This window comes from Leptonychotes weddellii, chromosome 1, assembly GCF_054177405.1.
Source record: "Leptonychotes weddellii isolate Sample4059 chromosome 1, ASM5417740v2, whole genome shotgun sequence".
Lineage (NCBI taxonomy): Eukaryota > Metazoa > Chordata > Mammalia > Carnivora > Phocidae > Leptonychotes > Leptonychotes weddellii.
This window is the reverse complement of record NC_138369.1, coordinates 135,056,870-135,073,063: the sequence shown is the minus strand read 5'-3', so window position 1 is coordinate 135,073,063 and position 16,194 is coordinate 135,056,870. Positions and strand designations below refer to the sequence as shown.

The following is a 16,194-nucleotide window of genomic DNA, read 5'->3' as shown; positions in this document are numbered from 1 at the left end:
ATAATCATGATTACTATTCATTAATTTTCTGAGCATCATTTTCTGCAATGGTTAATACAAATTATGGGTCTTTTACCCATAATTGGGTAGTAGCTTCTGTTTTCATGTACCCTAATTTATCTGAGACTCTCTGAGGGTGGCTAGTATGCCTGGCTGTGTTTATTTTAAAACACTTGTGAAATTAGCCAAATAAATCAAGTACTACTATCTAATTTTACTTCCTTAACATTATCACTGTCTCTAAAACACACCCTCATCCACCTGTGTCAGTGTTAGTCCCTTCCTGTCAAAGTGTACTTTGCTTTTTCTGTCTTGGTATTTCCTATCAGCCATGCCTTTTGATAAAATTCCAGGTTCCTACATAAAATTCTCAGAAGGAGTCCCTTGACATCTGTTAAAAAAAAAAAAAAGTCTCTTAAAAAGAGGATAATCTCTTCTGATAGTTGACTAATAACACAGGAGTAAGATTTAAAACAGCGCAGGCTCACTGAAAGTGCTACCTTATTCTAGAATCAAATATGTACTCAGGATGGTTTTCTACCCACCTCTTCTGAAAAGATTAATGTTTGAGAGGTAGCATGGAATGAAACAGAAGTACCTGCTCAGGTTGGTTAGCATTGGAGAGAGGAATGACCATCCAAATGACATTGAGGTTAATGAGGGCAGCGCTGGTAGTGAAGGTACAGGGCAGGACTGCCGTCTGGCCCCGGGCCACCTGGATACTCCCAGGGCTCTCGGAGACTTCCAGGGAAGCTGCGACACCTGCAGAGGAGAGAAGAAAGGTTATGGGCTCACCCTTTCCCAACAGACCAAACCTCTTGAGAAAAGGTTTGTGTGTTACGTTATTAGGAATGTAAGCAGACTAACATGACAGTCTTACTGAACAACTATTGACCAATCACTGACTCAAAATAATAAAAATTGTTCATCCCTTTATCTCTTAGAATCTACCACAAATGAAAAATTTTAGCAGCTACTTACTTTATTTTGTAAGAAAGGAAGTAGCTGGTGTTTGGCCAGATTCAAATACAACATGGGAGAAGATGACTGATAGGGTTTGAGCAAAATTGCAATGGTGAGGAGGGATGAGAAATTGATTTTTTTAAGAGCATCATTACAATAGCACACTTAAAATTAAATGTTTACATATAAATCTAACAAAATATGTGTAAGATCTATATACTAAAAATTATAAAATGCTAATGAAAGGAACCAAATAAGACCAAAATGGACAGATTTGCAATGTTCATGGATTGGTAAATTCCATTCTCTCTAAAATGATCTATAGGGGCGCCTGGGTGGCTCAGTTGTTAAGCGTCTGCCTTCGGCTCAGGTCATGGTCCCAGGGTCCTGGGATTGAGCCCCGCATCGGGCTCCCAGCTCCGCGGGAAGCCTGCTTCTCCCTCTCCCACTCCCCCTGCTTGTGTTCCCTCTCTCGCTGTCTCTCTCTCTGTCAAATAAATAAATAAAATCTTAAAAAAAAAATGATCTATAAAGTCAGAGCAATCCCAATCAAAATCCCAGCAGTCTTTTTGTAGCTATTTACTAATTCTAAAACACATGAAAAGGCAAAGAACTAGAATAGCCAAAATAATATTGAAAAATAAGAACAAATTGGGAGAATTCACACTATCTGATTTCAAAACTTGCTACAGAGCTATAGTCAAGACAGTGTGGAACTAGCATAAAGATAGACCACCAGATAAATGGCACAGGATTGAGAATTCTGAAACAAACCCTTATATTTTTAGTAAAATGCTTTTCGACAAAGGTATAAGACAATTAAATGGGGGGAAATAATCTTTTCAATAAATGGTGTTGGAACAATTCAATACTAATATGCAACAAAATAACTCAGACCCTTACCTCAAGCATACACAAAAATCAACTCAAAATACATCACAGACCTCAACATAACAGCTAAAGCTATAAAACTTCTAGAAATAAACAGACGAGAAAATCTTCGTGACTCTGGTTTAGTCAAAGAAGTCTCAGATAAGTCAGCAGGACCATAAAGCATAAAAAGAAAACAAATAAAAAGTTGGATTTCATTACAATTTTAAAAATTTCTGTGCTTCAAAAGATTTAATTAAGAAAATAAAAAGCCAAGGTACAGGCTGGGAAAAAGTATCTGTAATTCACACATCTGATAAAGGACTCAAATATAGAATATATAGAGAACTATTACAACTCAATAATGAAAAGACAATCCAACATCAAAATGGGTAAAATACTGGAATAAACATTTTGAAAAAGTAATAAGCACATGGAAAGATGCTTAACATTATTACTCATTAGGAAACTGCGTATTAAAACCACAATAAGACACCATTACACGGCACTGGAATGGCTGTCATCAAGACAAAACCAAGTTTTTATAAGGAGGTAGAGAAACTAGAATCCTCATTCATCACTGGTGAGAATGTAACATAACAACCCAGCAATTTCACCCCTAGGAATCTACCCAAGTACAGTGAAAATATACATCACACAAAGACCACGAATGTTCATGGTAGCATTACTGATATCACACCCCCACACAGAAATAATACAAATATCCATCAACTGGTTAGTGGACAAAAACAAAATGTGGTATACCCATACAGTGAAATATCACTCAGAAATAAAAAACCACAAGCTACTGATACAACATGGGTGAGCTTCTCAAAACCATTTTGCTAAATGTAAGAAGCCAGGCACGAAAGACTATATACTGTATGATTCTATTTACGTGAAATGCCCAGAAAAGGCACATCTAAAAAGACAAGAAGCAAATCAGTGGTTGCATGGGGCTGGAGAGGAGGGACGAGGGATTGTTGCAAATACGTTCCATGGAACTTTCTAGGATAATAGAAAACTTCCAAAACTGGATTGTTAGATGGTTGTACAACTCTATAAATTTCCAAAAAATAACTGAATTTTAAATGTGTGAATTTTGTGGAATGTAAATTATACCTCAATAACACTGTTAAAATTCAAAAAAGAAAATAGTTATCTGCCAGAGCCAAATCCTGGGAAGTGAAAATCAACTGTTATCTCTTCTAAAAAGAATGCCTGTCCCCCTGGGACTACAGAACAGTATGGGACTAACAGGAGATTAAAATAGGCCAGGGAGATCCAACAGAGAAGCTATTCTAATCATGAAAAATACATTATGCCCATGGCGGTATCTCAAACTGTTTTACTTTGAAGTGATATTATCTTAATTCTCCAAAAAAAGTAACACAATAGCATACCAATATGATTACAATTAGTTTAAAGAAATAAATCTACATAACACCTTCCTTCTATAGAACCTCATGTTCTTCACATATAGTCTGGTGATTTCTCACGATAAAATGTTTCATAAAATATGCCATCTGTGATAGGATACAAAGCAGTTGATAACATCAGGAAAAGTCTCTAGGGAAAATAATATTAGGGAAAGTCTCTAAGTTTCAAAAAGGAAAACTGAAAGAACCTCAAGGATTAAGAGGCAGACAGGGGAGGTTTATCATGGAACAGGCAATGAACCCGGGAATAAGCGATCTTAAAGGGTAGAAGAGGGTTAGGGGAGTGAGTCTGTTACAATGATTATAACAAATGCCACTGGAGATGGTTTTAAGAATAAGTGTAGAAGCCAAACTGGCAACCTTCTCCAAATAATACTCCAAGAAGTGAAGGGAATATGTTCCCTTTAAACCAGACAGGATACTGTGTACCCTCCACCCCCAATTCACTTATTTCAAGCTGAACTCACGCAACCTTTCATACAAACTTAAAAAAAAAATGGCCAATGTAAACTGAGAACAAAAAAGAAAGATGTTGATGGGAAAACTACCAAAATGCAACAGGAATAAGTAAAGGAAGAGTAAACTCCTAGGCCAGGTGGGAGCTGAGGGGGAGGGAGATGGTCTGGCAGCAGAGAGCAGGCCCTGGGGTGGAAGAAGCTATCAAAGTTTGACTTCATCTCCTTCACATTTCACAGAAGATGAACTCTGAAATCTCAAGTACTGAGATGGCTATAGAAGAAATATTCGAGACGAGGGGGAGAGATCTAGTTTGAAATCTGGCACTTTCATCGGCTTAGCTGTGAGGCCCCAAGTACATCACTTCATCTCTGATGCAGGGGCTTCATCTGTACCGTAGGGCTAACTGTTCCATCACATCAGCAAGAGGATATGATAAGGGCAGTATCAGATGCCAACAGCTGATGACAACCAGCACTGCAAGTACTGCTACCAGCATACGCTACATGCAATGCTGCCCATACGTCTAGCCCCACAGTCAGCACTCTTTATACACATATGAGTATGCACATACGTGCACACACTCATTTCATCCACACCTCAATTCCTTTCCTTAGTAACCTCCTACTCATCCTTCCAATCAGCTCAAGTGTTACTTTTCACAAAAGAGCCTTTCCTGACCCCTCAGCCTAGGTCAGGGTCTCATAAGGCAATGTTCCTTCCATCTGAGCACTATCCAAACTTATAATCACACTTTCCTTAGTTTTCATCTTCATTTCATTTCATTATTTAACATATCTTCACCAGTATACTGTAAATACATTGAGAACCCCTTTATTTTTTTTTTATAATTAGTTGTTAGCCAACATACAGAACATCATTAGTTTCAGATGTAGTGTTCAATGAATCATTAGTTGCATGTAACACCCAGTGCTCATCACCACATGTGGCCTCCTTAGTACCCATCACCCGGTTACTCCATCCCCCCACCCTCCCTTCTGTAACTCTCAGTTTGTTTCCTGGAGTCCAGAGTCTCTCATGGTTTGTCTCCCTCTCTGATTTCTTCCCATTCAGTTTTCCCTACCTTCCCTGTGGTCCACCATACTATTCCTTATGTCCCACATATGAGTGAAACCAGATGATAATTGTCTTTCTCTGCTTGACTTATTTCACTTACAATAATCCCCTCTAGTTCCACCTATGTCCATGCAAATGGTATTCATCCTTTCTGATGGCTGGGTAATATTCCATTGTATATATGAACCATATCTTTATCCATTCATCTGTTGAAGGACTTCTCGGCTCCTTCCACAGTTTGGCTGTTGTGGACATCGCTGCTATGAACATTGGGGTGCATGTGCCCCTTCTTTTCATTACATCTGTATCTTTGGGGTAAATACCTAGTAGTGCAATTGCTGGGTTGTAGGGTAGCTCTATTTTTAACATCTTGAGGAACCTCCATACTGTTTTCCAGAGTAGCTGTACCAGCTTACATTCCCACCAACAGTGTAAGAGGGTTCCCCTTTCTCCACATCCTCACCAACATTTGTTGTTTCCTGCCTGGTTAATTTTTGTCATTCTAACTGGTGTAAGGTGCTAACTCATTGTGGTTTTGATTTGTATTTCCCTGATGGCTAGTGATGTTGAACATTTTTTCATGTGTCTGTTGGCCATTTGTATGTCTTCTTTGGAGAAATGTCTGTTCATGTCTTCTGCCCATTTCTTGACTGGATTATTTGTTTTTTGGGTGTTGAGTGTGATAAGTCCTTTATAGATCTTGAATACCAGCCCTTTATCTGTAATGTCATTTGCAAATATCTTCTCCCATTCTGTGGGTTGCCTCTTTGTTTTGCTGACTGTTTCCTTTGCTGTACAAAAGCTTTTTATCTTGACAAATTCCCAAAAGTTCATTTTTGCTATTGTTAACCTTGCCTTTAGAGACATGTCTTGAAAGAAGTTGCTGTGGCTGAGGTCAAAGAGGTTACTGCCTATGATCTCCTCTAGGATTTTTATGGATTCCTGCTTCACATTGAGGTCTTTTACACATTTTGAGTTTATCTTTGTGTATGGTGTAAGAGAATAGTCCAGTTTCATTCTTCTGCATGTGGCTGTCCAATTTTCCCTTCTCTTTTATTGAGGAGACTGTCTTTTTTCCATTGGATATTCTTTCCTGCTTTGTCAAAAATCAGTTGACCATACAGCTGAGGGTCCATTTCTGGAGTCTCTATTCTGTTCCATTGATCTATGTGTCTGTTTTTGTGCCAATACCATGCTGTTTTGATGATCACAGCTTTGTAATCTAGCTTGAAGTCAGGCATTGTGATGCCCCCAGCTTTGGTTTTCTTTTTCAACATTCCCCTGGTGATTCAGGTTCTTTTCTGGTTCCATACAAATTTTAGCATTGTTTGTTCCAGCTCTGTGAAAAATGTCGATGGTATTTTGATAAGAATTTCACTGAGAGTGTAGATTGCTCTGTGCAGCATAGACATTTTCACAATGTTTATTCTTCCAATCCATGAGCATGGAATGTTTTTCCATCTTTTTTGTGTCTTCCTCAATTTTTTTCACAAGTGTTCTGTAGTTTCTAGAGTATAGATCCTTTACCTCTTTAGTTAGGTTTATTCCAAGGTATCTTATGGTTTTTGGTACTATTGTAAATGGAATTGATTCCTTAATTTCTATTTCTTCAGTTACATTTTTTAATGTATAGAAATGCAACTGATTTCTGTGCATTGATTTTGTGTCCTGCCACATTGCTGAATTGCTGTATGAGTTCTAGTAATCTGGGGGCAGAGTCTTTTGGTTTTTCCACATAAAGTATCATGTCATCTGTGAAGAGAGAGAGTTTGACTTCTTCTTTGCCAATCTGAATGGCTTTTATTTCTTTTTATAGTATGATTGCTGAGGCTAGGACTTCTAGTACTATGTTGAACAATAATGGTGAGAGTGGGCATCCCTGACGTGTTCCTGACCTTAAGGGAAAAGCTCTCAGTTTTTCCCCATTGAGAATGATATTTGCTGTAGGTTTTTCACAGATCGCTTTTATGATATTGAGGTATGTTCCCTCTATCCCTATACTTTGAAGAATTTTAATCAGGAAAGGATGCTGTATTTTGTCAAATGCTTTTTCTGCATCAATTAAGAGGATCATATGGTTCTTGTCTTTTCTTTTATTAATGTGCTCTATCATGTTGATTGATTTCCGAATATTGAACCACCCTTGCATCCCAGGAATAAATCCCACCTGGTTATGTTGAATAATCCTTTTAATGTACTGTTGGATCCTATTGGCTAAGATCTTGTTGAGTATTTTGGCATCCATGTTCATCAGGGATATTGGTCTGTAATTCTCCTTTTTGATGGGGTCTTTGTCTGGTTTTGGGATCAAGGTAATGCTAGCCTCACAGAACGAGTTTGGAAGTTTTCCTTCCATTTCTATTTTTTGAAACAGCTTCAGTAGAATAGGTATTATTTCTTCTTTAAATGTTTGATAGAATTCCCCTGGAAAGCCATCTGGCCCTGGACTCTTGTTTTTTGGGAGGTTTTTGATTACTGCTTCAATTTCCTTACTGGTTATTGGTCTGTTCAGGTTGTCTATTTCTTCCTATTTCAGTCTTGGTAGTTTACAAGTTTCCAAGAATGTGTCCATTTCTTCCAAGTTGCTTAATGTGTTGGCATACAGTTGCTAGTAATAATTTTTAATAATTGTTTCTATTTCCTTGGTGTTAGTTGTAATCTCTCCCTTTTCATTTATGATTTTATTGATTTGGGTCCTTTCCCTTTTCTTTTGGATAAGTCTGGCGAGAGGTTTATTGATCTTAATTCTTTCAAAGAACCAGCTTCTAGTTTTGTTGATCTATTCTGTTTTTCTGGTTTTTATTTCATTGATTTCTGCTCTAAACTTTATTATTTCTCTTCTCCTACTTGGGTTAGGCTTTATTTGCTGTTCTTTCTCCAGGGCCTTTAGGTGTAAGGTTAGCTTGTACATTTGTGATTTTTCTAAGTTTTTGAGAAAGGCTTGAATGACTGTTTTTCCCTCTTAGGACCGCCTTTGCAGTATCCCTTAGGTTTTGGACCAATATATTTTCATTCTCATTAGTTTCAATGAATTGTTTAAGTTCTTCTTTAATTTCCTCATTGACCCAATCACTCCTTAGCAGGATGCTCTTTAACTTCCAAGTGTTTGAGTTCCTTCCAAATTTCTTCTTGTGGTTGAGTTCCAGTTTCAAAGCATTGTGTTCTGAAAATATGCAGGGAATAATCTCAATCTTTTGGTATCAGTTGAGACCTGATTTGTGACCCAGTATGTGGTCTATTCTGGAGAACGGTCCATGTGTACTCAAGAAGAATGAGTATTTTGTTGTTTAGGGTGGAATGTTCTGTATATATCTATGAATTCCATCTGGTCCAATGTCTGCTTCAGAGCTCTTGTTTCTTCGTTGATCCTCTCCTTAGATGATCTGTTCATTGCTGTGAGTGGAGTGTTGAGGTCTCCTACTATTAATGTATTATTATTGATATATTTCTTTATTTTTGTTATTAATTGGTTTATATAATTGGCTGCTCCCATGTTGGGGGCATAGATATTTACAATTGTTAGATTTTCTTGTTAGATAGACCCTTTAAGTATGATATAGTGTCCCTCTACATCTCTTACTACAGTCTTTGGTTTAAAATCTAATTTGTCTGACATGAGGTTTGCTACCCCAGCTTTCTTTTGAGGTCCATTAGCATGGTAAATGGTTCTCCATCCCCTCATTTTCAATCTGGAGGTGTCTTTAGGTTCAAAATTAGTCTTCTAGACAGCATATGAGGGTCCTGCTTTTTTATCCAATCTGAAACCCTGTGTCCTTCCATGGGAGCATTCAGCCCATTTACATTCAGGGTAACTACTGAAAGATATGAATTTAGTGGTACTGTATTGCCTGTAAAGCCCCTGTTTCTATAGATTTTCTGTTTCTTTCTGGTCTATGTGATTTTTGGGGCCTCTCTTCACTTACTAAATCCCCCTTAATATTTCTTGCAGGGCTGGTTTGGCGGTCACACATTCAGTTTAGACTGCATCTCATTCATAGCATTTTTTAGTGTGGCTTGATTAGATCTCATTTCTGCTCTTAGAGATGCTATATTGTCACTAAATGCTTTTTTTCAAGCCTAGCTTTATGATTGCTATCCTGAATTCTATCTCTGCCATCTTCTCACGTCCATATCTATTAGTTCTGTGGCAGAGGACATTTTCTCTGCTTCTTTTCTTTGTTGAGAGTTCCTCCTCCTAGTCATTCTGTCAAGGGATGGTTGAGTGAATGAGCAGAGTCCAAAATATCAACCAACACCCAAGCAAGATGCACCCTAGCAAAATCTGGAGTGGTCAGAAGCCACCACCACCAAACAAAGCCAAAATGAAACACAAGAATAAAATTTAAAAATTAAAAAAAAATTTTTTTAAGGTGGGGGAGGGACAAGGGTGCTGTAATCTCTCTCAATGTGGACAAAGCAGGGTGTTTCAGTTGTTCCTGGGTGTATTTTGGTCTGTGTGTTAGAAGACACTACATCCCAAAATTACAAGGAAAGTAAAACATGTATTTATATAAAGGTAAAATTGAATGGAGTGAAAAAAGGACTAAAAGCCTATATCTATAAAAAATATATGTGTGAAAAAAATAAAAGTTAAAAAGCGACTATGAGATATAAGTTGATATAATAAACATCTAGTTGAAATGAGAAGGTAAAAAGGAAAAAAAAAACAGAAAAAGTGTAAGAAAAAGAAAAAAAGGAGAATTTTTATCTGGGAAAAATAAACAAGTCGTGAGGCCACACCTGGAGCTCAATATACAATTTTCCCCTGGCATTGGGATTTTACAGGCTTATGGGATCCATAGGATTGTCATCCACCTGTTCTTCCAGCCTGTCTTCTGGGGGAGGGGCCTGCCGTGCTGTTTCTCAGGTAACCCTGCCCGTGCGGAGCTGCCCCGCCCCCCGTCAGGGGGATGGGCTCTGTGGAAACGGGTCCTCTATGTGGCTTTTGTTCCCTGGGGGCTTTCCACGCCTCTTCAGAGGATCAGACCAAAAATGGCTGCAGCCAAACCTCTGGCCCAGAGCAGAAAATTCGCAGTCTGGCCTCTTCAATAAACCCTCCAGGACAAACAGTCTCCACTTCTGTATGCACCGCCGAAAACCGCAGTCTCCCACAGTGCGTGCCCACAGCAGCTCTCTCAGAGATCATCCCAGGGGTCCCGGAGTGCCACCACCCTTAGAGATTCTAAAACCGCAAGCAGCCGCTGGCTTACGCGCATCCCCGAAGCTCCTGGATCATGCCTGGGTGCTGCTCTAAAGTCCATTCTGGCCGCTACCAGAAGCTCTGGCGAGGTTTTCCCGGTCATAGGCACAAGTTCCAGATTTTTTCAGGCTGCTCAAGAGAAGGGCAATTGCGTTTATGGTTATTGGAGCTCAGAGTCCCTTCCTGGGCTCACTGACCGTAACCTGCTTCCTGGCTCCACAACTCAAGCACTCTACCAGTTCAGGAACCCCCTTTTGCTCTGTGGTTCCTCCTATCCCAAGTCCACAATGCCCTACCTAGAATTCTGCCTTTTCATTTCCAGAGCCCCTTTCAGAGAGCGCTGTCTCTCACTAGAGCAGATTTCTAAGAGTTCCAATTTCGCGCTCTGGTGTTATATCACTTTCCAGGAGCCAGCTTATGGAGGCTCCCTCCCCCTTCTGTTTATCTTCCAATATCTCCCCACAGATTCATGACTCCGCACATCTTACCTTGCAAAAAGCAGTCGCTTTTTTGCTTGTAGAGATCCAAATATATATTCTTACATCTCAGGCTGATGTCGTGGGTTGAGTTCAAAATGATTTGATAGATATCCAGCTAAATTCAGGGGACCAGTTGAAACAGGGTCTCCTACTCCTCCCTCTACCATCTTGCTTCCTCCGAGAACTCCATTATTTTAAGAACTTAATAAAGAACTCAATAAATACATCTTACTGAATTGATCTAATTCAATTCCTTCAGTTTCCACATAAAAGACTACATACAGTATCTGTCTAGTCTTGCCAAAGGTCTTCAGGTTAGAACCTGTGTCTTCTGACTTCCAATACAGTATGTTTTGTACTATGTCAAACTCTTCCACAGATCATATCTCAGAAAATAAATGACAATGTTATCACTTCTATTACGATTAGAGTGAAAGGTTACTTCCTTACCAATAAAACTGATACTGAGCAATAGAAGCTCAATTTACTTATAAATACATCTCTTCTACTCTCAGTCTCTTTTAGATAGAAACATCTAACATAAAAAGGCTATTACGTTCTTTAGCTACCAGGATTCTCTATGGAACAGAATTTTAAAAGAAAGTCATCCAAGACCCTACATCATCATCTATTAGGATATCAGATACCAAAGCAAGTTGTACAATACACTAGCCTAAAGGACTCACGTAAAGAAAAGGGTTGAAAACCGGCTATCTAACTTTCAGAACTACACCGTGAATAAAGAGGTCAGGAGTGAACATGTGCAGAGAGACTTTGAGGAGGCTTCCTTGTTAGAGCTTGGTGAGCTACAAGTCCCAGCTCTTTCCCACCCAACAACAAGGCCTATATTCCTGGAATATGTCAGGGCCAAGAACATCTGAGAGTTCCCAATGGATCAGATGTGAAAACAAGAAGAGCTGGTGCAGGGCCACCTTTGATTCTGTCCTAAGAGGGCTGGCTGATGAGACCTCACTAGAAGGAAGCTGGGGGTAGACCTCTGAATTCCTAGAGGGTGGATCACTGGCATTCTGGAAACTACACATATATTTCCGTCTATTAATTGAGATTTTTCTGGTTTTGCTTTATTTCTAAACTCAGAGTGAACAGAAAAGTTGTGTAACCTGCTTAAGTTTTCACGTAGGAAAAGGAGAACTGGATCTTGAATAAATTTAAAGAAATCTGGAAGACAAAGCTGCTTTGGGATTGTGTCTCAGAACTCCTATTTAACATACTGACTAAACTGAGTACAATTGAAAATTTCTTAGAGTAAGAAGGAGAGAAATGGGTATTTTTCACATTTTAAATGATCAATTTTTTCTATCTTATTAAAGAAACAACTAAAAACCCCATTTCCTTTTAGAGTATATATATTTCCATGTTTGAAATTCTAGGCAGGAATTTAAACTTTAATGCTAAATATTAGATTAAAAATTCATTTAAAATACCTTACAATTTGCAATATTTACATGAGAAATGCGTAATTTAAGAGCTCGTTTGGCAACATTTTTCAGGCTTACATCTTTTCTTAGTACTCTCACCCAAGAAAAATTAAGTCAACTCATGAATTCTGAATGACGCTAAGCAATTAAATAGAAAGACATAAAGCACATGGCCCTGTTTCCTCTGAGGAGACGAAATCATAAATAACAGTTGTCTATACTCTTTCTTTAGGCCCCTGTTTCCCAAGATTTAAAGCCAAAAGAAATTCACACTTTTCTCAGACCAAGAATTACCCGTTAGAGGAAAAGAAACTGGCAGCACAGAATCCTCAAAAATCCTAAGAGGGATCATCCACACTACACTGTAGCCAAGAGAACAAAGGACATTTTACAGTGACCTGCAGACTCAGGGAACATGAAACATCCCTAGCAAATCCATCAGAGCCAGAACACCTGAAGTTCAGGAGGAGGACTGGCACAAGCAATCCAACTGTGATTTTAAAATACTGATGTCTGTGGAGCATGTACTCATGTTTCAGGATCAGCCCAACTGCCAGGCTACTTCCCTTTGAGAATACAGTCATCAAAGGATCAAAAGGATGTGATGGTATTTTGGGAGGACTATGTTGCCCTGTCACCCAAAATATTAATATCAGCAGTCACAAAATGCTAATTGGCTTATATGATTCCCCTGTGATTTCGTAAGTGCTGTTTCTTACATATAAAAAATGTAATATAAAATTCATTTAACCCATGCAAATTCAGTTCTGTAGTTCCAGGAGACTAAAATAAGTTTCAAAAAATAAAAATTCTACACTCCTTGTTTTCTAAAGGAAACTATGGAATAGCACAGATCTTTAATATTGCAGTGATTTTTAAAACAAATCACTTCCCCTTCATACTGTAAGCAAATGCTAATTAGATGAAATAATCTACTATTATAATTGTTATTATATGATTTTTTAAAACTGCCATCTGAACTAAAAAATAATGTTTGTGTTAGTTGACATTAAATTATATTTTGGCCATCAACACAGTACTAAACTAAATGAAGAGTAACTATCTGGTTAATTTGATCAATGTAGATGGCTTTATTATACACTGGTCATCTACATTAATCAATTTGTAGGATCACTGCCAAATCTCTACTTCATTTGATGCCATATCAAATGGTATACTTTATTGTTGGTATACAAAGGAAAGCTACTGTAAAATTATATATCCTTATCTTCTGGTTAAAGCAGGGAATACTCCTACATAGTCTATGACTCATGGCATTGCAGTCTTGTATTTTCATGGTTTTATGGTTCCCCTTCAGGTATTATTACAGTGCCTTCTCATTAACTTCTCCTTTTCAACCACAAGCATTCCTTAGGGACCATACCAAGGGCAAACAGCATGCCAGAAGACCTAGGTATTGAAATTATTTCCTCAGAGCAGACCCCGAGATGAGACAGAGGGAGCCCAAAGCCCTGTACTGAACCAGTGCTCATGGTCTACATTATCACTCCCCTTTGTCACTTTGCAAATAATCAAAAAGTATATACATCTGCCTACTTGGCCCCTTCATGCCATGCCATATCTATTATGTGAGTGATATACTCAACAAGAGCTCCTAACACTTGAGGTGAACTTGATCAGAATCCTCTACAGCAAGTCTCCCATTATTACTGACCTCTCCTGATTTCATATATGGCTTAGGGAATAGGTATTTAAGAATTCTCTTACAGGGGTGACCACAGCCTGGCAAGGCGACAGATCATGTACATACACATTTTGTTTGGCCAATATTATATGACTCAAAGTTTTTCAATACTTTGAATTACTTACAATTAAATAACACAAAACTCTAATAGATTACCACTTATCTTGAAAAACTGTAAACGTTAGTAACGGGCCTGCATTTCACATGATAATTAGTGCTGCCCCGGTTAGACAAAGCATGAGCTCTCCTCCACATTGCCAGAATCCCCACAATCCCCAAACCCCTATTACTCTACAATATGGCCCACTTTACTTAGTTAGGATACCTGCCTGACTCCTGTGGGCATCTGTGTTTGCAAACCCTTTTGTAAAACTAAGTGAGTAATGTGATTATAATTAAGTGTTTAAAGAAGCAAGACACAAAAGCAGAACCAGGTTTTGCAATGTTATGATGGGACATGATATTATGACAGCACCAAGGCCACAATTCCCTTCAGGGAAAGCAGAATGAGACAATTCCTTACACATGGGTTACCATGGTTTGTGACACAGGATCTCATTCACATCCTGGCTACAAGTGATTGCACCAAGAATGGGCACCTGACCAAAACTGTCACCTACAGCCTGGACAGTTATTTGAGAGATAATTGTCATAAGATCCTTGTCAAAAGATACTACCAAATACAATGGTGTCTGGCAAATCCAATAGGACCTTCCTTCTTGGTGGGGAGTTTGAAAAAGCAACAGCATGTGAAGAGAGAAGAGCTAGGTCACTAAAGTAGGAATAAAGAAGGACATTAAATAATGACAAAGGAGTCAATTCATCAAGGACATAATGGTCTTGTGTATGTACCTAAAAACAGGGCCTCAGAGTACATAAAGCAAAAACTGATAGAATTGAAAGGAGAAAAAGAAAAATACCAATCATAGTTGGAGATTGGAACACTCTTCTGTCATTAACAATGACATAGAACAAATTCATAGAATAGATAAAAGTCAGTAAAATACAGAAGACCTAAACACTACCAATAAATAATTTAACATAACTGAGATTTTTAGGACACTCTACTCAACCTCATGGAATGCACATTATTTTCTAGCATACAACATTCACCAAGATAGACCATATTCTGAGTTACAAAATAAACTTTAATGAATTTAAAAGAATTAAAATCATACAAAGAATGTGAATTAAATTAGAAATTCAATGATAGAAAGAAACCTAGAAAATCACCAAATATTCATGAAAATCCACTTCTAAATACCTCACTTCAAAGGTGAAATTACAAGGAAAATCAGAAAATATTTTGAATTACATTAAAATGAACATGCAACATATCAAAATTTATGAGAAACAAGCACTACTTAGAGAAAAAATAGTAGCATCTAAATGCTCATATAAAAAGAAGACTTATAATCAACAATCCAAACATACACCTTACGAAAGTAGAACAAGGGATGCCTGGGTGGTTCAGTTGGTTAAGCATCTGCCTTTGGATCAGGTCATGATCCCAGATTTCTGGGATCAAGTCTTCATCAGGCTCCTTGCTCAGTGGGGAGTCTGCTTCTCCCTCTGCCCCTCCCCCCCGCTCATGCTCGCACATGTGCTCTCTCTTTGACAAATAAAATCTTTTTAAAAAAGAAAGTAGAACAAATTAAATCAAAAGCAAATCACAAGAAGAAAAAGTATTAAGAATAGAATTCAGTGAAAATAATAGAGTAAATCAATGAAATCAAAAGCTGCTTCTTTTAGAAGGTCAATAAAATTGATAAATCCCTAACCAAACTGCTCAAGAATGAAAAAGAGAAGATACAAATATTAAAGAAGGGACATAACTACAGATACTAAAGACAGTGAAAGAATAATGAAGGGATATTATAAATAACTTTATGCTAACATATTTGGTAACACAGATGAAATGAGCAAATGCCCTGAAAGGCACAAAATGCCAAAGCTCACTCTAACAGATATAGATGGCCTGAAGAGCCCTTGGACCATTAAAGAAAATTAATTTCATTTGTAGTTCAAAATCCCCCCCACCAAGATAACACCAGGCCCAAATAGCTTCATCAGTGAACTCCGCCAAACATTTAATGAAAAAATAATGCCAATTCTATATATAAATTCTTCCAGATAAAAAAACCCTCAATTTATGAGGCTAGCTAACATTACCCCAATACCAAAATCTAACAAAGACAATACATGCAAAGAAAATTACAGACTAACATCCCCTCTAAACATAGACATAAAAGTCCTTAAAATATTAGCAAATTGAATCCAGCAATATACAGAAAGAACTAATCATGACAGGGCGCCTGGGTGGCTCAGTTGGTTAAGCGACTGCCTTCGGCTCAGGTCATGATCCTGGAGTCCCAGGATCGAGTCCCGCATCGGACTACCTGCTCAGCAGGGAGTCTGCTTCTCCCTCTCCCGCTCCCCCCTCTTGTGCTCTCTCTCTCGCTCTCAGTCTCTCTCTCAAATAAATAAATAAAATCTTAAAAAAAAAAAAAAAGAATTAATCATGACAAAAGTAATGTTTATCCCAGGAATGCAAGGCTCACTCAAT

The 16,194-nt window shown here is 38.1% G+C and overlaps 1 protein-coding gene across 5 annotated transcripts in view; it reads right to left on the bottom strand.

The window, feature by feature from the left end:
• The window catches only part of IGSF11 (immunoglobulin superfamily member 11), a 198,284-nt gene that overhangs the window by 22,832 nt on the left and 159,258 nt on the right, over positions 1–16,194 (bottom strand). For all 5 annotated transcript variants that reach the window (XM_081833617.1, XM_081833635.1, XM_031024938.2 and 2 more), the window contains one exon: positions 599–762. In XM_081833617.1, coding sequence (XP_081689743.1) covers positions 599–762 — 164 coding nt within the window. The remainder of the gene's footprint in view (positions 1–598; positions 763–16,194) is intronic.